This window comes from Rutidosis leptorrhynchoides, chromosome 3 (genome assembly GCF_046630445.1).
Source record: "Rutidosis leptorrhynchoides isolate AG116_Rl617_1_P2 chromosome 3, CSIRO_AGI_Rlap_v1, whole genome shotgun sequence".
In the NCBI taxonomy this organism is placed as follows: Eukaryota; Viridiplantae; Streptophyta; class Magnoliopsida; order Asterales; family Asteraceae; genus Rutidosis; species Rutidosis leptorrhynchoides.
Window position 1 is genome coordinate 525344389 of NC_092335.1, and position 26725 is coordinate 525371113.

At 35.3% G+C, this 26725-nt stretch overlaps 1 protein-coding gene across 4 annotated transcripts; it reads right to left on the reverse strand.

The window, feature by feature from the left end:
* On the reverse strand, positions 1-26725 carry LOC139898343 (uncharacterized). 4 transcript variants are annotated; one of them, XM_071881076.1, is made up of 8 exons: positions 26587-26725; positions 4102-4372; positions 2693-3262; positions 2402-2524; positions 1945-2106; positions 1735-1848; positions 1205-1641; positions 1-1082 (listed from the first exon to the last, which is right to left on the reverse strand). In XM_071881076.1, exons 2-8 carry the CDS (start codon positions 4331-4333, stop codon positions 408-410), a joined length of 2313 nt encoding a protein of 770 aa, XP_071737177.1. In that variant the 5' UTR covers positions 4334-4372; positions 26587-26725; the 3' UTR covers positions 1-407. The 4 variants fall into 4 exon arrangements, with proteins under 4 accessions (XP_071737177.1, XP_071737178.1, XP_071737176.1 ...); XM_071881077.1 differs by lacking the exon at positions 26587-26725 and adding an exon at positions 5218-5392; XM_071881075.1 differs by lacking the exon at positions 26587-26725 and having other exon boundaries at positions 4102-4536.

The window sequence follows — 26725 nt, forward strand, 5'->3', positions numbered from 1 at the left end:
TTATTTAGAAAGTAAATAATATGCACAATGTAACAAAATATCAGTAGGCTTACATAATAATGTACAAGAAATAAAGGGCTACTTGCCTACTTATACCCTGTATATATTACTAGTATAATACACAACCCCCATCACTTGATACGAATTATTGTGGACTCAAAAACAGTGATGCTTTGCGTCGAAAACTTACATAGAACCGAGGTCGTTTTTTTAATAGAAAACGTCCCCAACAAGGATTACAAAAAGACGAGAGAAACGGGGCTGTAAGTGAAAATTTGTGAGCATTAATATTCCAAAGAGGAAAGAATAAAATGAGGCTTAAATATGTGAACAATTGAACAACAACTGCTTTGATGAATAATAAAATAAAATTCACTCAACCTAACCTTTAATTTTTAGACACCGGGTCATTGCAATACATACTCGACCCCCCGGTTACCGAAAAAAGATTGTATGTCATTAGGATTAAACTTACCACGCTCAATGTAACTTTGCTTTCCAAAGATGGGAATATATGTTGATCGGAACAAGTCAACGATGAGTGGGAATTGTAGAGTAACAAAAACAGAAATCGGTAAACATGTAAGTCCACCTATTGGAGCCAACATCCATGTTCTTTGATTAACAAAGACAAGGTAAAGAGTTGCACTAAAAGCTATCATCATCGTAGTCGTTGATAAGAACAGTGTGAAGAGACCGATGATCAACCGTCTGGGTAAACTTACAAGAAAATCTTGCTCAGAGAAACGTGCAGTGAGAATTGATAAGAACACTAATAGTGCAGTAGCAGCAGCAAATAGTGAAATTGCATCCGCTACTGCAAAGATAGTGAAGGCGATATTATCTGTAAATATGGGAATGCCTGTTTCTTGATTACTTCCACCTGGTACAGTTATTGCTGCTGCGAATACGATTGTGGTAATAAGTGCAGCAGTGATACTGCATGATTCAGCTGTCGTTTTCATCCACATTTCACCTTCCTTAACTAAATCTTTGTGTTCCCTAGTAAACACCATTTCCGGGGTCTCCTTAAAGATGTTTTCTTTCGTAAGGTATGTAGGAAACACAAGCTTTTTCACTTCCTGCCGAATTCATGTATGTCAGCTACTCATAAATTGCAATTTTGACCCGAAAAAAAGGATGAGTTGTTGACTTGAACACAAGAAATATAATTGATGAATTATTTAATTTATTTGGTATGTACCTCACGCCATTGTAGCTCTCGTTGTAACTGCAGCGCTGCACCCGTTGTATGACTGAGTATACGTGGAGGTGCCAATCTTCCAGCCAAGTGCAAGATATTGTTCATAGAAGAATCCATGATGGTTTTATAATAATCGGTACGTTCCACTATGTGATAAATAAGGTTGTATATTTTTTCCGAACGATGAATCACTGCTAACTGAATAATATTATGCCCCTTTTTATTCTTACAGTCGATTGCTTTGGGTGACCTAAATAGAATCTCGTCAACAACTTCATAAGCACCTTGACATGCAGCCTCAAGAATTGGCCTGATGAAACATGGATGGTGAGTACCCGAGAAGCTAATCTTGTCAATTTCATTACATATCAAGTTCAAGATTTTTTTAGCTTTTTTGTAGTCCTCCTTCTTCTTCTCAATACGTTTAACCGGCCCCACTGAAAATTAACAAATAAATTACCATCATTTGAAGTGTTGTTGTGTCTCAAAACTAGTCAGTTGATGAGAATATTAACAACATAATCTCTTACCTTTAGTTGCTAATACCTTCCACAGAAGAAAATAAAGCACAAACAAGGGGGAGATTAGCAATAAAGCGAGGAGACGAATCAACTGATATATTGGATAAAGCACAAATGTTGGAACTGTACACAATCCAAAAAGTTTATTAGACAAGATTCAAACTAGTTTATGGTATATGAACTATCACAAGTTTCATTTATAGTTATCACGAAACTCACCAAGTAGTGTCAAGACAAATTCTGGCAAGAACCAGGTATAGTAGGTGCTTTTAAACCTTCTCAGTATCCATAACACATCTTTGGCCGTTGTATACAAAAAAACATGTGAATACACCAGCAACGAACTGATGCTTACTATTTTGCGACGGATATTGTTCAAGGCTGCAAGATGTATACCATATACGTCAATTCTGACCCATTTACTTATAATTGGGTCTGTTTTGGGGCTCTGTTTTGCATATAAGAGCTTAAAAGTCTGAAAAGGTTTATCTGTTTAGGAACTGCACCGAAAGTAGCCTATAATGTTTTTTGAATACTTGCTCGATTTTTGCTCATTAAAAAACAAAGATGTTATTATTCAAAACAAATAACTTTATAATCATATCAGACACAGTACCAGTATCTGTACAAAAATGAATAACAAAAGTTGAATAAGGATAAGGGATTTGAGACAAACATGGATAGATCAATCTTTCGCCAAAGTCAAGATCACTTGGAAAGGTTCTAGCCATAGCCATTAATACTTGATCATCTCTTGTAGCCAATTCAGGATATATGTTGAGTAATGCTGATGCTAAATCTGCAATGATATGATACAATTTTTAAAATTTAATTTACTTCATCAGTTATTTATATATGTCCACTACTAACAATAAGAGGTGACAACTATGACCAGTTCACTTATAAATTGGTTGGTTTAGAGATAATACTGTAGCTAGTAATCAATATTTACACATTAACTACTCACCATATTTTTTTGTGAAGATAGCAGTAATGAGAAGATTAACGCCCGTTTGAACACCGGAACCAGGATATAGTCCAAGAGGAAGTGGTTGCTGTTTGATTTCGGTGGCTTCCAACAAATATACAAATGTATTAAGCTGCATATTGTAATAAGCACTGAGTAATGGTACGTATGCTTTATGATCCGAAATTCCTAACAGTTGTTTCCTTTTTAAGACTAACAGTTCTGTTGCGTATTTATTGCCGACGATTGCCGCAATGTGAAGCGCAGTGCGCCCATCTGAATTTTTCTTTTCGATATCTTCCCCGTTTTGTATAAAGTTAAGCAACTTTTCAACAAAGTCATTTTGGCCTATTCCAACTGCTAAGTGGAGCATTGTGTTTCCATCATTGCTGATCGCTTCGGTAGCTGCATCCTCATGTTTTTTCAGTATGGATTCTGCTTCCCACCAACGCCCTTCGACCGTAGCTTTGCGCAACTCTTTATTGCGTTTCGTGATGTCTATGTTTTCTGTTTTTGAGTCGATTACTGTCACTATCTCTGTATGCATCACTGAATCCGGTGAAGCTGAATCTGCATTTCATTTAAATATCAATATCCTATTCAATTAAATGTCATTACGTCGAGAGATATGACTGTCTACCAAGGTTGCAAAAGACGCGAGACGACCCAAAAAGACGCGAGACGGGGTCGAGACGAAGGTTGACTTTTATTTAGATAAATTTAAATATACACATATTTTAAAGCCAAAAAACCTTCGTTGATCAGTTTCTACATATAATCGCTATTATCGTTAATATAATACAAAAGAGTACTAAACTACGCCAATTTTGATTGATTTGGCCGATTTTAACCGAATATTTTACTTTTGACCGGTGTTGACCCGACGTTTCCCGTATTTGACCCGACTTTTGAACGTTAACCGACTTATTAGAAGACGGGACGGGGTCGAGACAGGATATTCACCAAAACGCCACAACGAGCGTCGCAATGGACATCGTTTACAACACTGTTGTCTACGTCTTTACCTTTGAACCCACACTCGGGAGAATTGGAGTAGTGTCACTACAAACAAAGTTTCATTTTGACGATTTCATTATCATTGACGCTTTAAAGCGTAAATATCTTGACACGTTTTTTACACCTATAAGTGTTACATAGTTTTTGAACCCAATGACATTTAAAAGTGTCAAAAAGTTAATAACTGTTAAAAATGTTGACACCATATTTTTCACGCTTCAAATGTTTTGTCGCCATATTTTTCACGTTTTTAACTTATATTCACCTTTTAAACTTGAAAGACTCATTTAAAAAAGTGTTAAAACACTACAAGATTAGTTGTAGTGTGTTGTTGTTTTACCAACTATATGTCTATATGCATCATGGTCTACCATGAAAAAATACACACATACCTTGGCGGGAGCTTATGTCGGGATCATATATGGATTTTAGTTTTGTCCATACACTTTTTGCTGATTCGAGGTGTAAAACAGTGCTGAGTACCTCTTCACTGAGTGAACCCAAAATCCAACCTCTAAGAAGGCTATCGTATTGTTTCATGATCTCTACGCTCGTAGCACCGGGACCATCAAACTTGGGTTCCACGATTCCACGCATCTTTTGACTTTCCATTAGGCAAAGCATCTGCGTCTTCCATAACTGGTAATTTTGGTCATCAGAAAGCTTCACGGATACAATGTTAGAGACATTAACATTAGATGCATACAAAAACTTCAAATCTTGTATTTGTGTAGAAACAACATGATCAACTGCATTTGAATTTGCCATTTCTACTTGATGTGCAATTGTGCATGTTTCCATACCATTTGACAAACTACAGGTATTTAATTAAGTCTGCAACTCCTAAAGACTTTTGGCTATCATGATTTTAGGATCTAGTCGTAAATAATTCATTAAATATTACTCTTCTTTGTCTGTATCTAGTACTCTTTTCAAAACCAACTACCCCTTGTGTTGATTTTTAATGTAAAATAATTGTATACAGCATTAGTATTATTATTATTATTATACATCCTAAATTACGTAAGACCAAATATATATATTCTAATAAACCTCTAAAATGATGATGTCATCATTAAGCTTAATTTTCATAATGATGATGCCATAATTATATATTAAATTAATTTTAAAAATAATACAAATTTTTTTATAAAAGGAAATATTAATCTCTTCTAAATTTGTAATTTTATTTTTCTAATAAAATTGAAAAGGCATTTATTATTATTAATTATTATTATTATTATTATTATTATTATTAAAAATATAAATATAAATACTCAACTTTGAGCGAACTTTATGTTTGTAAAATCAATGACACGTTTCTTAGTCGTAATTCGTGGTTCAACGGACCATAAATAAATGACTTTAACATTTACATTCACTTAATACGTAAGACATATCATTAAACTGTTTCGTTTAAAGAAACCCGTGTTTCCACGGGTCATTTCACTAGTTATTATTATATTGCATCTGGGTTATTGTAAAAATACATTGTATAAAGTATAAACCTTCGGGTGGATGCTGTTTGTCTATTTAGTTCTTGCTTTTCCCGTAGTCGGGTCTATTCGAGTAGGCTCGATGTCGTTGCCGACGTGTGTCAACTTAGTTGACCTCGGAAAATTAATGTTTACTGGAGTGTTCTCTCGAGGTCCTTTTTTCGCTCGAACGGGGATTTGATCTTATTCAACGGGCTTGTGTTTCTCTGGTTTTGGAGTTTTACAGGGTTTTCGGGTACTAGAGGCTACTTTGGTTTGCAGGCCTCGGGTTAGGTGCTGCTGGAGTGCCCGACGTTCTTTTTAGTTGTGCGGCTTTTGTGTACTCGCGATCGCGGTGTTAGATTCGTGACCGGTTTTTATTTTAGAGACCCGTCCTAATCTATCCGGACAAAGTCCATATCGATTATAAACGATTCACAACAGTTGATTTCATCGCGAGGTACTTGACCTCTATATGATACATTTTACAAACATTACATTCGTTTTTGAAAAGACAAACTTTCATTATATCGAAAGTTGACGGCATGCATACCATTTCATAATATATCTAACTATAATTGACTTAATAATAATAATCTTGATGAACTCAACGACTCGAATGCAACGTCTTTTGAAATATGTCATGAATGACTCCAAGTAATATCTCTAAAATGAGCAAATGCACAGCGGAAGATTTCTTTCATACCTGAGAATAAACATGCTTTAAAGTGTCAACCAAAAGGTTGGTGAGTTCATTAGTTTAACATAAATAATCATTTCATAATTTTAATAGACCACAAGATTTCATATTTTCAATTCTCATAAACATACGTCCCATGCATAGAGACAAAAATAGTCATTCATATGGTGAACACCTAGTAACCGACATTAACAAGATGCATACAAGAATATCCCCTATCATTCCGGGAAACCCTTCGGACATGATATAAAACAAATCGAAGTACTAAAGCATCCGGTACTTTGGATGGGGTTCGTCAGGCCCATAGATCTATCTTTAGGATTCGCGTCAATTAGGGTGTCTGTTCCCTAATTCTTAGATTACCAGACTTAATAAAAAGGGGCATATTCGATTTCGATAATTCAACTATAGAATGTAATTTCAATTACTTGTGTCTATTTCGTAAAACAGTTATAAAAGCGCATGTATTCTCAGTTCCAAAAATATATATTGCAAAAGCATTTAAAAAAGGAGCAAATGAAACTCACCATATTGTATTTTGCAGTAAAAATACATATGACTATATTGAACAATTCAAGGTTGGCCTCGGATTCACGAACCTTAAATGGATTAATAGGCTTCCAAAAAGAAAAACTGTCACTGCCCGAGCTTAAACCCGAGGCCTCTCGTTCCTTGCGAACACCCATAATCACCTGAGCCAATCTGTCTTTCTGTTATAATCTTCGCACAAATTTTATTTAACCCAATTTTATAATCTGTTTCTATTCTCTTCTTCTTCCTCATCATTTTAATCATAATCAAACCCATTTCATGATTTCCATAATCCTAACTTCTATCATTATCATTTTCGTTTTCTATTATTATCATCTTTAAGATCATATTCATCATCATCGTTATAACCATATCCATATAAACTTATTTCATCAATATCTTTTATCAAAACATCACCACATAAAATCATAACCTTTTGTTATCATCATCAAATTATTATCAACCTCCTCGTTTCAACACTGCATCATCTCTATCGATCATCAACTTCATCATATTCGTTTTTCATAATACCCTCAATCATCATCAATATTTTCTTCGTTATACTTCCATTGAGTTCATCACAAAAGCTTTTCAAATAGTAAAGGGTATGTATAAGATCTAGTACTAAAATTCGGTACCTAATACTTTGGCATATCCAACGCCATTTACGACCCCATCAAGAAAATAAGTCCAAATTGGTTAATTAGTTTGTCTTCCAATAAGTTTTACTTTGTCCCACAAGCATTATCATTTGTCTAGGAATATGCTAGTGCTTTATATAATAATGTTCTCTACATCTAAATTACCAAACGTGACCCATCATTTTTAACTATTATTATCAAGAATTTACGGTTTCAACAACTTCCTTCAACATCCTATAATTGTCAATTAACTGTTCCAGGATATAGAAACATAAGAAGGAAAAGAAAACAACAGCAACATCACGATAAAGATGATGGTTTCATTAGTTGCCGTCGAAAAGAAAAAGAAGGAGAAGAAAGAAGAGAAATAAAAAATATGGTAGCAGCAATGTATAATAGTTTAAAGAGGTGATTTAGTTATACCGCAATAGCAGTTGGATCGGCAGTGTAGCAGCAAGCATAGAAAGAAGAGACAAGAAAAAAAAATGTAAGTTTAATAGCAGCTGCAATAATTTATATTAGTGGTGGTGAAGGTGGTGTTTGTAGGGTGGTGATTATTCATGGTTGTATGTGTTGTGTTGAATCAAGAGAAACGAAACAGAAAACTCGAATAGTGGCAATCCATGATCAGTTTATGTTGATGGTTTAAGAGTTTCAAGTGGTGGTTAGTAATTGATTCACGATGGTGATCATTTGTTTCAGTTTAGGTTTCACGAAAAGAAAAGAAAGGGAAAGAAAAATATAGTACCCGTTGGCCGTTGGTGACTAGGGTGGTTGCCGTGATTGTTTGAAGAGGAAGAGTGGGGTATTCGGTTGAAGATATGGGTTGATCAAGCTTTATATAAATGATAACAATAATCTTAATTGAATAATTGAAACAGTGTTCTTGATTGTTATTTAGTGTAGGTGATCGACAAGGAATCACAGCCAAACAAAAATATAAAAAAAGTTGATATGGATCCCTAACCGATTTTGTCTATATTTTGGTTTTAATTCAACATAAATATCAATCAAGTAGACAAATTTAAAAGTATTAAAAGGATTGGAAACAGATTTTGTAAATTACTGTGTTAAATTTGTATTTAATAACTATTAATACTTGGTAAATATATTAATATTAATAATACTAATACTAATAATAATTATATTAATAGTAATTATAATAATAATAATAATAATAAATAATAATGATATTAACTATGCAAATGATAATAATGATATTATTAATGATAGTAATAATAAATTATATTATTTTTATAATAAAATTAATAATACTGATATTAATATTAATCTTAATATTAATAATAAAAGTAATAAGAATGATATAACAACTATATTTTAACTTGTAATAAATTTTAATATATTAATATTATATATTATTAATTATGTAATATTTAATAATTATTTAACATATACTATGTAATAACATATATTTGATATTTAATATTTATACATACATATCTATTTACACACAATTGTTCGTGAATCGTTGGGAACAGTCGAAGGTCAATTGAATATATAAAAACAGTTCAAAAATTTTGAGACTCAACCTATCAGACTTTGCTTATCGTGTCGAAATCATACAAGAATAAAGTTTAAATTTGGTTGGAAATTCCCGGGTCATCACAGTACCTACCCGTTAAAGAAATTTCGTCCCGAAATTTGAGTGAGGTGGTCATGGCTAACAATAAAAATGTTTTCATGACAAATATGAGTTGATAAATAGAGTTTTATCATTATTGAGAAATATGGATAAAACAATTCGATTACTCGAAGCGTACGAGTGAAGCTATCACAAAAGATTGAAATAGGGAAAGTAAAGATTCGTCTTAACTTTTGACAGAGTCAGGGTTGAATTCCGGAATTCAAGGGATTTAAAAGAAAATCTTGGAAATCTATAAGATCTGATTCTTCGAGATTTAAGGAATTTAGGATCTCCTTAATTAAATGCGATGATCTGTCCCGATTACTACGTCTGATATTTCCTTTATAAATTTACCTTTTTCCGTTCCATTAGATTTCACCACTTCTATACTCAATTCCCAAATTCAAAAGATTTATGAAAATGCTTAACCCTGTTCTGATCCTTGTTCTTATTCTAACTATCGCAATGATCGTTCTTCTTTTCCAACTCCCACCTGAAGAATTAGTTTATTTCTATTATGCTCTAGTGATTATTGTATTTATAATCCTCCCGTGTCTTTATATTGCTATACGTACTGATATCCACGGTTTGTAATTTCGGTGTTGTCATTGGGCTTTATATTTTCTCTTATATTTTGGATCTCTTTGCCTTTTTATTATCCTCTCGACCTCTAGTAAAGCGAGCAACGGTCCAGAATTCATAGATATGAATTTCGAAATGAACATAGTTAATGTTCTAAGAAAGAAATGGTAATAGCACGATCTTGATTCGTCAAATTACCAGAATATCCGGGAAAGATAGAACTATCAAGAAAATGTGTTCTTGATATGTTTATATATCAGATAAAATGTAAGAGTCGTGTAACATGGCACATGATGATGTTATGATCTGTGAATCATCACGTCCCATTAGAAACTCAGCATGACTTATTGTAATATAATCACGTTGATCAAGTGTCATTATATTATACTAACTCATGCATGAGTTCCCAACATTACTTCAATAACATTCATATTTTAAGCTCGAAAGTTTACAGAATATAGAAACTAACAGTTTCTATATGATGTAACACTGATAGCACCAAAAGATTTATGATTTCAGATAAAAATAGTTATGAAAATATCTTCAGAAATATGGAGGATATTTATAATGAAAGATACGGTGATATCTTGGAATTTCTAATATCGAAGGATGGTGAAGAAATTTTGTCCGCAAGAGTTTGGAGTCAGAAGCAAGGTATTCGCTAAAGATTTCATCAGAAACAGAATCATCAGAATTCTTAATGTACAAGTTTAGTCCTTGTGATTTGTTCAGAGACTCCTTCGTAGTTTGCTCAATCAGTTTTTCAGTTTCAAACTTTTTCTGAGTTTTTCCAACGTACTATTCTTTATCATCAAACTTCCGACGATTAAGGTTGTTTACGGTTGCCTACAATTTCTGCTGCTTCATTCAGCTTTTTCAAAGTTCAATGTATTGATTCGTAGGCTGGGTGCTTTTCAAAATTTCAGAATTGAAGATCGTAATTCTAGGAGATAATTGTTATATGTATACATATAACTATTGGTGTAGAATTGTTACGAGATTCGAAATACTGATTGCTGATTCTCGATAATTGGTATGGCAATTATTGTTACAGGGTATAGATGAATACACGATGGGGTTTCACTGAATATAATGTTTTTTTCTTTTCTTCGGAAAGTCCATATTCATTGAAGTTGCTGGTAAGTTTTACTGCTAATATGGTGGAATATAAACGGTTCCCCGGTAATGATGACGACAGGCAAACTTATATATCAAGGTTATGATAAAACCAATCCGGATGAAAAGTCAAAGTTGACTTGCTGAAGCTGTGACAAAACTGGCTATTTTGGAAAGAGATTGCAAAGTTATTTTCGGTAATAATAACGATAAAGGAATTAGCTCAGCTATGCGTTAAATGTTTACACAGGTTCCGAGTGTTTTCAGGTGCATAACTATATGCATCAATCTCTTCTTCCGTAGATGGAGTGCGGTTGGTTCATCCTATCGCTTGAAGTGTTTTCAAGAATTATGAAAGGTTTGAATCGTAGATTGTAATCGTCAAGATACAAATGAGGTTTAAGATGAAATCAAGTGGCAAACTTGAAGAATCGATTAGTTTCATATGTTATAATCAATATTTTAATTCATTTTAATTGTCCAATGTCGGCGGTCCACAGTTGATAATCCACAGTTGACAGTCCAATATTTCATATGTAGCTTAATATATAATATTCGAATTAATTAATACGTATCGTGACCCGTGTACATGTCTCAGACTCGATCACAACTCAAAGTATATATATTATTTGAGAATCAACCTCAACCCTGTATAGAGAACTCGATCATTACTGCATATAGAGTGTCTATGGTGATTCCAAATAATATATATAGATGCGTCGATATGATATGTCAAAACCTTGTATACGTGTCCCGATATTTAAAGTGCGTAAAATAAATAACAGAAATTAAATGACGATAAATTAAATTGCGATAATTAAATTGCGATTAATAAAATGTAATCAGTTAGCTAGGAATAGTTAGCGTGGATTCTTAACAAAATTCCTCATAGTTAATTTGTTTGTTTCTAACAAATTTTATTTTGTCAAATGTTTTCTTCATTATGCCACTTGTTGGATTCTGATAAATCAAAATCCAAATACGGAATTGGATGAATATAGCTATTCTGTGGTGAACGGATTTGTATATCGATGGATGTAAGTAGGATAGTAAACGACTGTTGAATCAGCTTCGAAGAATGTACATTTTAACTTATTAATGTGAAATCTGAATATTCCTCGGGTATTACCTACCCGTTAAAATATTTTCACAATTAACACTTTGTACGAAAGAATTTTTAATTACAATCTTTATGAAAACATATATACATATATATTTTCTTCAGATGTAATCATGGATTCATTGAGTTAATATGATATTAAACTCATTTGGTTTACCGTTAGAACTAGAATGCATAATCTCTAAAACATTTAGAGATTACTTATTCGCCATGAAGAACGAAGATAATTGATGTAGAAAGTGTAGCGACCCGACAAAATCGTCATTGACGGGGCCGTCTGCTTAGGTCCCGTTACGTGGTCATAAGTCTTTTAAACAACGTTTGACCAAAAGATATGTCGCATTCATTTCAAATGTAAAGATTGTTCAAAGTTTACAAGAATAGTTCCACCACAAGTTACGTTACAAAGTTATAAGTACAAATGAAACTTATGCGACACAATTTAAAAGTAGCCAAAAGACGCTCCATGTATGCATATATACTCGACATCCAATGCAAGTATCAAAATAATGAACGGAAGCATGTATCATGTATCGTTCAAGGACCTGAGAAAAACATAGAAATCTGTCAACGAAAACGTTGGTGAAATCATAGGTTTAAGTAAGTAAGTACAAATGAACCACAAGATTTATAACATTTCAATAATAGTTAACCATTCCAAAAATTTGTTATCACGAGCACCCAATTATCAATGCTTAACATTCCTTCCATAGAACCCCATCACCTTAGTGCTAGAACATACACTGTTTCTCGAAAATATATTTCATTCGTAAACGGTAGCGAACCGTTTGAATGAGGGTTTGTCAAACCCATATGGCCATATAACATAAGTTCTCGCTTACACCCGGCAAGTGTAACTAATGATAATCGAATTGAGGATTTTTGTTCTAAACTCGTATGTAGAATGTTTGTTTTCCTGTACTTGTGTTCACTTAGTTAAAAAGGAACGTTTATGTTTTCTCATCCCAAATGTAAGTTTCAAAAGAGTAAAAGTGGGACTATGATCTCACCTTGAGTGCACGAGTAGTAAAGTACTTCAACAAGTAAACTTGTGCAAAGAACAATGCTAGTCTTGACCTAAACAATAGGTTGTATCAATAACGGTAAACACGATAGGTCAAAGATGTTCAATTAGTCCTATGGCTCGTTACGACTCGAATACTATAACATGTGAGTCAAATTGTCATGTTTCATGCAAGATACGAGTATAAAAGCATGTTAGAACGATTTGCACAAACATTTAGTTAAGTTTGATTAAAAGTCAACTTGGTCGGGTCAAAGTCAACGAAAAAGTCAACACGTTCGGGTCGGGTCCCGAACTATTTCTCTGAGGTTTTTAATCATATATGAGCACGTTAGAACAAGTTACATGTGAATCGGAGGTGCGTAGCATAGTAAACATTTTTCGAAAAATGGTAAAACGAAACAGAAACTTCAAGTGTAACTGGACGGCGTCCAGTATTAAAGGACTGGACGGCGTCCCAATATCTGAACGGCGTCCAGTATCGAAGAACTGGACGGCGTCCTAATATCTGGACGGCGTCCAGATTAGTATTCAGGTTCTGTTTGCTGAAAGTCTCAAGTGCACGAACCAAAATCCAAACAAACACAATTTATGATCCGCAAACAATCAAGACAAGTATCGTATACCGTTGGGAAGGTAATTTGACGAGGAAAACAACTAAACACATTTCATCAATCAATCTACCTATTACAACAACCAAAACCGCATCTAATGCTTAACATTAACCGCATACAAGTTCATAAATGCAATTCAATGATTCGGGCAACCAATTTACATGAATGATATGCCGTTTCGAAGGTAATCAAGCATACAATCCAACTAAACACTTACCAATAATAATCCATGGCATTCAATGCATCAAAAGTCCATTTCAAGTTCATCAAACCCTAACCCAAATTCACCAAAATCATAAATCAAGTTCATGAACTTTTCTAAAGCAACCTACACATCAAATTGAAGCTAGTGATACTAGGAACACAATTAGAACATGAACTTTTAACATCTAACAACATATGATCATCCAAAACTCAAGAACAACACACCAAAATTCAAGTTCATGCTAGTTACTTCAAAACAACAAGATCGAGCATACAATTCATATATTCATGTTAGACTTGAGCCATAGACACTAATTAACACTTTTATAAGTTAAAAACATCAAGAACGCAAAATCTAGTGATTTTAGAAAGTTACCCAAATGTAATGAAATCGGTATGGAATCGAAGAGGAAGATGCAAGGATCACGAATTTGTAATTTGTTTTGTTGCTAACTTCCTAATCCGAATTTAGATGATGAATTCTTGTTGGTGTTTTTGAGAGAAAAAGAAGAAGAAGAAAGATGGAGAAGATGAAATGAATGGATGAGAGGAGTTTGACTCCTTTGACCTAGTCACCATTTTGGAATTTTGGCAAGTTTAGTCCCTCAAGTTTGAATCGGGTGCGTGAATTACCTAATCGAGATAATTTAAAACGCGTATTAATGAAAGATGTTATAAATATATAACGGACTTTAAAATAGTTAAACGGAAAGTAACCGGAAAAAGGCGGGATGTTACATTACCTACTCCTTAAAAGAAATTTCGTCCCCGAAATTTAAGTAGGCGTAGTAGTCGTTATTTCTTCCTCGAGATCTTGCGTTTCCGAATTCACGAATAGATGAGGATACTTCCTTTGCATTTGATATTGTCTTTCCCAAGTAAACTCGGGTCCCCTTTTGGCATTCCAACGGACCTTGACAATTGGAATTCGGCTTTGTTTTAACGTTTTGACGGAGGTGTCCACAATTTCAACCGGTTCCTCCACAAAATGAAGTTTGTCATCGATAGTAAGCTCCTCGAGAGGGATGACGAGTTCGGGTTCGGCTAAACACTTTTTCAAGTTAGATACATGAAAAGTAGGATGAACGGAACTCAGTTGAGGAGGAAGATCTAAACGATAAGCAACGGTTCCAACACGCTCCAAGATTTTGAAAGGACCAATATACCGCGGATTTAGCTTCCCGCGTTTCCCGAAACGAATTACACCTTTCCAAGGTGCGACTTTTAACATTACGCGATCACTGACTTGGAATTCGAGGTCGTTGCGTCTAGTGTCGGTATAGCTCTTTTGACGACTACTGGCCGTCCTAAGCCTATCTCGGATTTGAACGATCTTCTCGGTTGTTTCATGAATAAGTTCGGGACCGGTGATTTGTTTGTCGCCTACTTCGGCCCAACAAAGAGGAGAACGACATTTTCGGCCATATAATGCTTCGAATGGTGCGACGTTAATACTCGCGTGATAACTATTGTTGTAGGAGAATTCGGCGAGAGGCAAGTGCTTATCCCAAGCTTTTCCAAAGTCGACAACGCAAGCTCGTAGCATGTCTTCCAAGGTTTGAATTGTGCGTTCGCTTTGTCCGTCAGTTTGTGGATGATATGCGGTGCTCATGTCTAAACGCGTTCCCAATGCTTCTTGCAAAGTACGCCAAAATCTAGAAACAAAACGGCCATCTCGATCGGAGATAATCGATAAGGGTACACCGTGTCGGGCTACGATTTCTTTGATGTAGAGTTGTGCGAGTTTCTCCATGTTGTCGGTTTCCTTCATGGCTAAGAAGTGCGCGGATTTGGTGAGTCGGTCAACAATGACCCAAATAGTATCATAACCGCCAACCGTCTTTGGTAGTTTGGTGATAAAATCCATCGTTATCCTTTCCCATTTCCATTGCGGGATTTCGGGTTGTTGAAGTAGTCCGGACGGTCTTTGATGTTCGGCTTTAACTTTGGAGCAAGTTAGGCACTTTCCAACATAAGTAGCGACGTCCCTTTTAATGTTCGGCCACCAATATTGTTCTTTGAGGTCGTGGTACATCTTATTGGCACCGGGGTGAATCGAATATCTTGACTTATGGGCTTCGTCTAAAATAAGGCTTCGCAAGTCCCCATAACTAGGTACCCAAATTCTTCCGGCGAAATATCGGAGTCCGGTTTCTTTAACTTCGAATCGAGAGGTGAGGACGTTCAAGTGTTCGAGAGAGATGTTTTCATCCTTGAGAGCTTCGTCTTGGGCTACACGAATTTGACTATTGAGGTTGGTGTGAATGGTGATGTTTAAAGCTCGGACACGAAGAGGCACCGCTCTTTCTTTTCGACTTAAGGCATCGGCTACTACGTTTGCCTTCCCGGGATGGTAACGAAGCTCGCAATCGTAATCGTTCAAAGTTTCAATCCACCGTCGTTGTCTCATGTTTAGTTGCTTTTGATCGAAGATGTGTTGAAGGCTTTTGTGATCGGTGAAGATAGTACTCTTGGTTCCATAAAGATAGTGTCTCCACATTTTAAGTGCAAAGACAACGGCTCCGAGTTCGAGATCATGAGTCGTGTAATTCCGTTCATGAATTTTTAGTTGTCGAGAGGCATAAGCAATGACTTTCTTCCGTTGCATCAATACACACCCAAAACCATGTTTCGAGGCATCGCAATATACAACAAAATCATCATTGCCTTCGGGAAGTGACAAGATAGGAGCGGTGGTTAGCTTTGTCTTCAAGATTTGAAACGCGGATTCTTGCTCGGTCGCCCAAATGAATTTCTTTCCCTTGTGAGTTAATGCGGTTAGAGGACGTGCAACCAAAGAGAAGTTTTCGATGAATCTACGATAGTACCCGGCGAGACCCAAGAATTGACGAATGTGAGTAGGAGTAGTAGGAGTCTCCCATTTACTAATGGCTTCGATTTTCGTGGGATCGACTTTAATACCTTGATCACTTACAACATGACCAAGAAATTGAACTTCCTTCAACCAAAATTCACACTTGGAGAATTTGGCATAAAGTCGTTCTTGTCTCAAGAGTTCAAGCACAAGTCGGAGATGTTGTTCGTGCTCTTCTTCATTTTTAGAATAGATCAATATGTCATCGATGAACACAATAACGAATTTATCGAGATACGGTTTGCACACACGGTTCATAAGATCCATGAACACCGCCGGTGCGTTAGTGAGACCAAATGGCATGACAAGGAATTCATAACTACCATAACGAGTCCGGAAAGCGGTTTTGGAGACATCTTCCCCCTTAACCCTTAATTGATGATAACCCGAGCGGAGATCGATTTTCGAATATACACAAGACCCTTGTAGTTGATCAAAGAGGTCATCGATGCGAGGAAGAGGATATCGGTTCTTAACCGTCAATTTATTTAGTTCACGATAATCAATGCACATTCGTAGGGATCCGTCTTTCTTTTTAACAAACAAAATCGGAGCGCCCCATGGTGAATGGCTAGGTTGGATAAAACCACGGTCAAGTAGTTCTTGGATTTGACTTTGCAATTCTTGCATTTCGGATGGAGCAAGTCTATACGGTGCACGTGCTACGGGTGCGGCTCCCGGAATAAGATCGATTTGGAATTCTACCGGTCGATGAGGTGGAAGACCCGGCAATTCGTCGGGAAATACATCGGAAAAGTCACTAACAATTGGCACATCATCGATATGCTTCTCATCGGACTCGACTTTCTTAACGTGGGCAAGGATCGCAAAACAACCCTTACGGAGTAGTTTTCTAACTTTAAGACACGAAACGAGGTTGAGTCTGGTGCAACTCTTATCGCCATAAACAATCAAAGGTTCACCATTCTCGATAGGAATTCGGATTGCGTTAAGATCACAAAGGATGTGAGATTTTGTTTTGACTAACCAATTCATACCGATTATTACATCAAAGCTTCCTAGTTCCATGGGTATCAAGTCAATTTCAAATTCCTTACCCAAAATGTTTAACGTACACCCCCGGTAATATGTGTCGGCACTTAATAGTTTCCCGTTAGCCACTTCAATGGTATAAGTGGTATCTAATGGAAGAGGTGGAGTGCTAAAAGAATGAGTCAAAGTCTTGGATACAAAGCATTTATCGGCACCCGAATCGAATAAGCAAGAGACATAAGAATTGTTGAGAAGAAACGTACCCGTGACTAGTTCAGTGTCATCCTGGGCTTCCTCGGTGTTGATGTTGAAAGCTCGGCCGCGCGTGTTGGGGTTATCTTTCTTCTTTGGGCATGCATTTCTATAATGACCCGTTTGGCCACATTCGTAACAAGTGCCCGTCTTTGGTGCATGGGGCCACTTTCGAGCGACGGGAGTGGCACTTTCACAATCGTTGGCCTTATGACCAATTCCTTGGCACCGATGGCAAATTAGCTTACTACATTCGCCAAAGTGATGTTTGTTGCATTTGTTGCAAAGAGGTAGATTTCCGGCATAACCCTTCTTGCCGTCGGAGGTGAAAGATTTCTTGGCAAAGTTGTTGTTGCTTGATTGGGGAGCTTCCCATTTTCTTTTGTTGTTACCCGACTTGTCCTCGGCTTTAGGTGCCGGTACTACGATTTCGTCCACCGTCTCTATCAATTTGCGGGCCATGTTCAAAGCTTCTTGATGATTAGGGGGTTTGGATGACATTACTCCGTGTTTGATGCTCTTTGGAAGACCATCCATGTAAAGTTCAACCCTTAAAGACTTGGGGTTCACAAGGTTTGGGCACATCAAGGCTAGTTCAGAAAATCGTTGATTATAGGCCTTGAGATCGTTTCTGACCGCTTTTAGAGTTCTTAGCTCTTGTTCGAGCTTTCGGGTTTCCTCGCGCGGAAAGTATTCGGTGATCATCTTTCCTTTCAAATCGGACCAAGAGAGAGCGTGGGCTTCATCGGTACCCACCGATTGTACATAGGTGTTCCACCAAGTGAGAGTGACGCCGGAGAAAGTGTGAGTGGAGTACTTGACCTTGTCTTGGTCCCGACAACCGCTTATGCTAAAAACGGCTTCCTTTTGCTCAAACCATCGAGTGAGAGCAACCGGTCCTCCGGTTCCATCGAAAGTGTGAGGTTTACACCCCATGAAAGCTTTATAGGAGCATCCCTCGTTTGAGTTACCGGCTCCATTGTTGTTGTTGTTGTTGTTGTTGTTGTTGTGGTTGTTATTATTATTGTTGTTGGATGAGTGACCGGCCATGGCCGCATCTACGGCGGTGGCTATCATGCGTTGTAGAGCTTGTTCGGGAGTTTCACGGCGTGGCGCATGGCGAGGAGGCATTGTTCCTTCAAAACAAAAGAATACCGTTGGTTAGTATTCTAAATAATACTAACCGTGATATGGAATAAAGATAGAGAGAAAATTTTCCTTGACTCGCCTTAAATTCTTTATGCCACAATGTCGGAACGTTCATATGAGTCACCGTAATATAATCCCGAAAATTATATTACCCTGATTCATATGTGCATTCGACATCATTTCATATAGTCAAGGTGGCGTGTCAATCAAATTAAACAACGTGAGATTAAGATGAACTAAGAGTAGATATGAGTAGAAGCGTTCGAGTATAAATGCACAAGTAGTCAAGTAATTCCTACTTCAAGTCTATATGCCGGTTGTAGTCTAGACTCACCAATGTACCCTATGACTCGAGGTTGACACCAATGAACTCTAAATCCCTACAACCAACGCTCTGATACCATCTGTAGCGACCCGAAAAAATCGTCATTGACGGCGCCGTCTACTTAGGTCCCGTTACGTGGTCATAAGTCTTTTAAACAACGTTTGACCAAAAGATATGTCGCATTCATTTCAAATGTAAAGATTATTCAAAGTTTACAAGAATAGTTCCACCACAAGTTACGTTACAAAGTTATAAGTACAAATGAAACTTATGCGACACAATTTAAAAGTAGCCAAAAGACGCTCCATGTATGCATATATACTCGACATCCAATGCAAGTATCAAAATAATGAGCGGAAGCATGTATCATGTATCGTTCAAGGACCTGAGAAAAACATAGAAATCTGTCAACGAAAACGTTGGTGAAATCATAGGTTTAAGTAAGTAAGTACAAATGAACCACAAGATTTATAACATTTCAATAATAGTTAACCATTCCAAAAATTTGTTATCACGAGCACCCAATTATCAATGCTTAACATTCCTTCCATAGAACCCCATCACCTTAGTGCTAGAACATACACTGTTTCTCGAAAATATATTTCATTCGTAAACGGTAGCGAACCGTTTGAATGAGGGTTTGTCAAACCCATATGGCCATATAACATAAGTTCTCGCTTACACCCGGCAAGTGTAACTAATGATAATCGAATTGAGGATTTTTGTTCTAAACTCGTATGTAGAATGTTTGTTTTCCTGTACTTGTGTTCACTTAGTTAAAAAGGAACGTTTATGTTTTCTCATCCCAAATGTAAGTTTCAAAAGATTAAAAGTGGGACTATGATCTCACCTTGAGTGCACGAGTAGTAAAGTACTTCAACAAGTAAACGTGTGCAAAGAACAATGCTAGTCTTGACCTAAACAATAGGTTGTATCAATAACGGTAAACACGATAGGTCAAAGATGTTCAATTAGTCCTATGGCTCGTTACGACTCGAATACTACAACATGTGAGTCAAATTGTCATGTTTCATGCAAAATACGAGTATAAAAGCATGTTAGAACGATTTGCACAAACATTTAGTTAAGTTTGATTAAAAGTCAACTTGGTCGGGTCAAAGTCAACGAAAAAGTCAACAATTTCGGGTCGGGTCCCGAACTATTTCTCTGAGGTTTTTAATCATATATGAGCACGTTAGAACAAGTTACATGTGAATCGGAGGTGCGTAGCATAGTAAACATTTTTCGAAAAATGGTAAAACGAAACAGAAACTTCAAGTGTAACTGGACGGCGTCCAGATTTTCTGGACGGCGTCCAGTATTAAAGGACTGGACGGCGTCCCAATATCTGGACGGCGTCCAGTATCGAAGAACTGGACGGCGTCCTAATATCTGGACGGCGTCCAGATTAGTATTCAGGTTCTGTTTGCTGAAAGTCTCAAGTGCACGAACCAAAATCCAAACAAACACAATTTATGATCCGCAAACAATCAAGACAAGTATCTTATACCGTTGGGAAGGTAATTTGACGAGGAAAACAACTAAACACATTTCATCAATCAATCTACCTATTACAACAACCAAAACCGCATCTAATGCTTAACATTAATCGCATACAAGTTCATAAATGCAATTCAATGATTCGGGCAACCAATTTACATGAATGATATGCCGTTTCGAAGGTAATCAAGCATACAATCCAACTAAACACTTACCAATAATAATCCATGGCATTCAATGCATCAAAAGTCCATTTCAAGTTCATCAAACCCTAACCCAAATTCACCAAAATCATAAATCAAGTTCATGAACTTTTCTAAAGCAACCTACACATCAAATTGAAGCTAGTGATACTAGGAACACAATTAGAACATGAACTTTTAACATCTAACAACATATGATCATCCAAAACTCAAGAACAACACACCAAAATTCAAGTTCATGCTAGTTACTTCAAAACAACAAGATCGAGCATACAATTCATATATTCATGTTAGACTTGAGCCATAGACACTAATTAACACTTTTATAAGTTAAAAACATCAAGAACACAAAATCTAGTGATTTTAGAAAGTTACCCAAATGTAATGAAATCGGTATGGAATCGAAGAGGAAGATGCAAGGATCACGAATTTGTAATTTGTTTTGTTGCTAACTTCCTAATCCGAATTTAGATGATGAATTCTTGTTGGTGTTTTTGAGAGAAAAAGAAGAAGAAGAAAGATGGAGAAGATGAAATGAATGGATGAGAGGAGTTTGACTCCTTTGACCTAGTCACCATTTTGGAATTTTGGCAAGTTTAGTCCCTCAAGTTTGAATCGGGTGCGTGAATTACCTAATCGAGATAATTTAAAACGCGTATTAACGAAAGATGTTATAAATATATAACGGACTTTAAAATAGTTAAACGGAAAGTAACCGGAAAAAGGCGGGATGTTACAGAAAGATACGTAGAACGATGATTGTGTTCGGGGTACCGATTGTGATGTTGAGGTGTGAGATTTTGAACTTAGGTTGTTGGTGGTACTGGTATTGATGTTGGTGGTACTGTTGGTGCCGTTGATGTTGCTGAAGCTGGTACGTTTTGCACCATATTTTTTCAAGGCTACAACTCGGGCGCGTAGTTCGTTGACTTATTACTTCGAGATGATTGTCGGTAAGAACGGGCGAATGAATAAGGTTTAGAATCTGAGTTATGATATAGTCGTGGCGAGATACTCTGGAAATGAGAGAGAAAATGGTGTTACGAACAGGTTCGCCGGTAAGAGCTTCGGGTTCATTGCCAAGAGTGCAGATTGGTGGGTGAAAAGGATCGCCTTTTTCTCGTCTCCATCGGTTAAGTAGGCTACGAACCCATCAAATAAATTGGTTGATTCATTCTGGTGACACTGCTTTCGGAGCTTAGATGAAACTCCATATCAGAATAGCTGTCGGAATAACTATCGGAATAGATATCGAAATCTGAGGGACTCGAACTGGTTGAGGGATCCATCTCGTACGATCAGATGAAGGATTTTTGATAAGAAATAGATTATAGGATGTAGATTAGTACCATGCAATACATAATTTACATATGCATATATAATACTAAAATCCTATAAGTTACAGAGGAATCTACGAAAGCAGTCAGGCAATGGTAACAATAACAGATATGCTAAGATATGAATTTATCTATACACTGTCTATGCAGTAGAGGCAGTAAGACATGTCTAGACTAACATTGATAAGCAGGTAATTTCCTAAGCATGATAAGCAGATGATTTCCGACTAGAAATGATAAGCAAAAATTTTGACATGCAGACATGGTCGAAGTCCAGACTCACTAATGCATCCTAACGACTTATCAGTTACACACACAAATGCAAACCTGGTTCGCTAAGACCACCGCTCTGATACCAACTGTAGAGACCCGTCCTAATCTATCCGGACAAAGTCCATATCGATTATAAACGATTCACAACAGTTGATTTCATCGCGAGGTACTTGACCTCTATATGATACATTTTACAAACATTACATTCGTTTTTGAAAAGATAAACTTTCATTATATCGAAAGTTGACGGCATGCATACCATTTCATAATATATCTAACTATAATTGACTTAATAATAATCTTGATGAACTCAACGACTCGAATGCAACGTCTTTTGAAATATGTCATGAATGACTCCAAGTAATATCTCTAAAATGAGCAAATGCACAGCGGAAGATTTCTTTCATACCTGAGAATAAACATGCTTTAAAGTGTCAACCAAAAGGTTGGTGAGTTCATTAGTTTAACATAAATAATCATTTCATAATTTTAATAGACCACAAGATTTCATATTTTCAATTCTCATAAACATACGTCCCATGAATAGAGACAAAAATAGTCAATCATATGGTGAACACCTGGTAACCGACATTAACAAGATGCATATAAGAATATCCCCTATCATTCCGGGAAACCCTTCGGACATGATATAAAACAAATCGAAGTACTAAAGCATCCGGAACTTTGGATGGGGTTCGTCGGGCCCATAGATCTATCTTTAGGATTCGCGTCAATTAGGGTGTCTGTTCCCTAATTCTTAGATTACCAGACTTAATAAAAAAGGGCATATTCGATTTCCATAATTCAACTATAGAATGTAATTTCAATTACTTGTGTCTATTTCGTAAAACAGTTATAAAAGCGCATGTATTCTCAGTCCCAAAAATATATATTGCAAAAGCATTTAAAAAAGGAGCAAATGAAACTCACCATATTGTATTTTGTAGTAAAAATACATATGACTATATTGAACAATGCAAGGTTGGCCTCGGATTCACGAACCTTAAATGGATTAATAGGCTTCCAAAAAGAAAAACTGTCACTGCCCGAGCTTAAACCCGAGGCCTCTCATTCCTTGCGAACACCCATAATCACCTGAGCCAATCTGTCTTTCTGTTATAATCTTCGCACAAATTTTATTTAACCCAATTTTATAATCTGTTTCTATTCTCTTCTTCTTCCTCATCATTTTAATCATAATCAAACCCATTTCATGATTTCCATCATCCTAACTTCTATCATTATCATTTTCGTTTTCTATTATTATCATCTTTAAGATCATATTCATCATCATCGTTATAACCATATCCATATAAACTTATTTCATCAATATCTTTTATCAAAACATCACCACATAAAATCATAACCTTTTGTTATCATCATCAAATTATTATCAACCTCCCCGTTTCAACACTGCATCATCTCTATCGATCATCAACTTCATCATATTCGTTTTTCATAATACCCTCAATCATCATCAATATTTTCTTCGTTATACTTCCATTGAGTTCATCACAAAAGCTTTTCAAATAGTAAAGGGTATGTATAAGATCTAGTACTAAAATTCGGTACCTAATACTTTGGCATATCCAACGCCATTTACGACCCCATCAAGAAAATAAGTCCAAATTGGTTAATTAGTTTGTCTTCCAATAAGTTTTACTTTGTCCAACAAGCATTATCATTTGTCTAGGAATATGCTAGTGCTTTATATAATAATGTTCTCTACATCTAAATTACCAAACGTGACCCATCATTTTTAACTATTATTATCAAGAATTTACGGTTTCAACAACTTCCTTCAACATCCTATAATTGTCAATTAACTGTTCCAGGATATAGAAACATAAGAAGGAAAAGAAAACAGCAGCAACATCACGATAAAGATGATGGTTTCATTAGTTGCCGTCGAAAAGAAAAAGAAGGAGAAGAAAGAAGAGAAATAAAAAATATGGTAGCAGCAATGTATAATAGTTTAAAGAGGTGATTTAGTTATACCGCAATAGCAGTTGGATCGGCAGTGTAGCAGCAAGCATAGAAAGAAGAGACACGAAAAAAAAATGTAAGTTTAATAGCAGCTGCAATAATTTATATTAGTGGTGGTGATGGTGGTGTTTGTAGGGTGGTGATTATTCATGGTTGTATCTGTTGTGTTGAATCAAGAGAAACGAAACAGAAAACTCGAATAGTGGCAATCCATGATCGGTTTATGTTGATGGTTTAAGAGTTTCAAGTGGTGGTTAGTAATTGATTCACGATGGTGATCATTTGTTTCAGTTTAGGTTTCACGAAAAGAAAAGAAAGGGAAAGAAAAATATAGTACCCGTTGGCCGTTGGTGACTAGGGTGGTTGCCGTGATTGTTTGAAGAGGAAGAGTGGGGTATTCGGTTGAAGATATGGGTTGATCAAGCTTTATATAAATGATAACAATAATCTTAATTGAATAATTGAAACAGTGTTCTTGATTGTTATTTAGTGTAGGTGATCGACAAGGAATCACAGCCAAACAAAAATATAAAAAAGTTGATATGGATCCCTAACCGATTTTGTCTATATTGTGGTTTTAATTCAACATAAATATCAATCAAGTAGACAAATTTAAAAGTATTAAAAGGATTGGAAACAGATTTTGTAAATTACTGTGTTAAATTTGTATTTAATAACTATTAATACTTGGTAAATATATTAATATTAATAATACTAATACTAATAATAATTATATTAATAGTAATTATAATAATAATAATAATAATAAATAATAATGATATTAACTATGCAAATGATAATAATGATATTATTAATGATAGTAATAATAAATTATATTATTTTTATAATAAAATTAATAATACTGATATTAATATTAATCTTAATATTAATAATAAAAGTAATAAGAATGATATAACAACTATATTTTAACTTGTAATAAATTTTAATATATTAATATTATATATTATTAATTATGTAATATTTAATAATTATTTAACATATACTATGTAATAACATATATTTGATATTTAATATTTATACATACATATCTATTTACACACAATTGTTCGTGAATCGTTGGGAACAGTCGAAGGTCAATTGAATATATAAAAACAGTTCAAAAATTTTGAGACTTAACCTATCAGACTTTGCTTATCGCGTCGAAATCATACAAGAATAAAGTTTAAATTTGGTTGGAAATTCCCGGGTCATCACATTTATATAGTTTTAGATTTAGGTTTCGTGGTTTGTACGAACGTATTGTATCTTTCAATTTCTTTTTCAATCAATGTACTCGCTCTCTTTGAATGTTATCGTCCAATGTGTAGGACGATTAGAGCGAGACCTTTCAATTGTAATCGTTTGTGTATTCCACCGGATCTTTACGATCTTATATATATATATATATATATATATATATATATATATATATATATATATATATATATATATATATATATTAATATTTTCGCCGAAAAAAAAAGTATAAACCTTCATTAAGGCTAGAATAACAACATAACTTTTTATAAAAATGTATGCATCATTTTAAAGATAGTTTTAGAATTTTCAAAGCACAATATTTATCATTTTGATTTAAACTTTACCCATTTTAAATAAGTAAAAACGTGCATATGCATGTATAGATAATAGGATACTACGTATTAACAAAGTCAAAATGATAAAGATTAGATAATTCCCTTTTTATAAACATTTGATAAGCAAAAAGTGACAAAAATAAGATAAAAGGTACAACTCTCCTAGACTAACCATGTCCTTTTTATAAAAGATAGATACTTTTTGTAAGTGAAACTGATATTATATAGTACCTTAGTTCTATACCTTGCAACTTATAAAAAAATAAAAATAGAAATAGAAGTTGATTTATTAATAGGTTTAGGTGGAAGCATAAATGAAAAGTACTGAGTTTAGGTAGACAAATAATTGAGGAGAGAAACTGAGATTTTTTTAATGTAAGCAATGATGCAGATAGCACTGTGCTTCTACATGAAATCTTTCATCACAACTTCATACTCTACTTTTCATATCATTGTAGTATTTGGTTATAACTTTTGAACTATAAACTTTCTCAAACTCCTTTTATGAACTGAATCACAAATTCGGAGCCATCGATTTGGTCTCAAATATATAACGCCACAAATTTCTGTAACAAACAAAACCAAAAGGCCAGGCCAAATAAGAACAGAGTTGAAAGTAACTGTGTATTTGTAAACATTGAATGAACTCGACTATGCATAAAAGTTAACAGTCTGATTTGGGACCGATTAGTTCACAACTACTTTGCCTAAATTAATAGAAAGAGTCAAAACTGAACCTTTTTTGAGTTGAACAGAGGAGAGGAGAGCAACCATCCCTAGAAACCTTAAAATTTCCTCTAATACGGCCTCATTTCTAGTACGAGTGGAAGTAGTTTACATTCTTTTGTTTTGGGTGATGATAATTTATGTTTGAAC

Coding starts and splice junctions, on each gene's coding strand:
- LOC139898343 (XM_071881075.1), bottom strand. CDS start 4,510: ATGGAAACATGCACAATTGCACATCAAGTAGAAATGGCAAATTCAAAT. Junction 2,525..2,692: donor TATCTTCACAAAAAAATATG/GTGAGTAGTTAA, acceptor ATATCATTGCAG/ATTTAGCATCAGCATTACTC. Junction 1,083..1,204: donor GAGAGCTACAATGGCGTGAG/GTACATACCAAA, acceptor TGAATTCGGCAG/GAAGTGAAAAAGCTTGTGTT.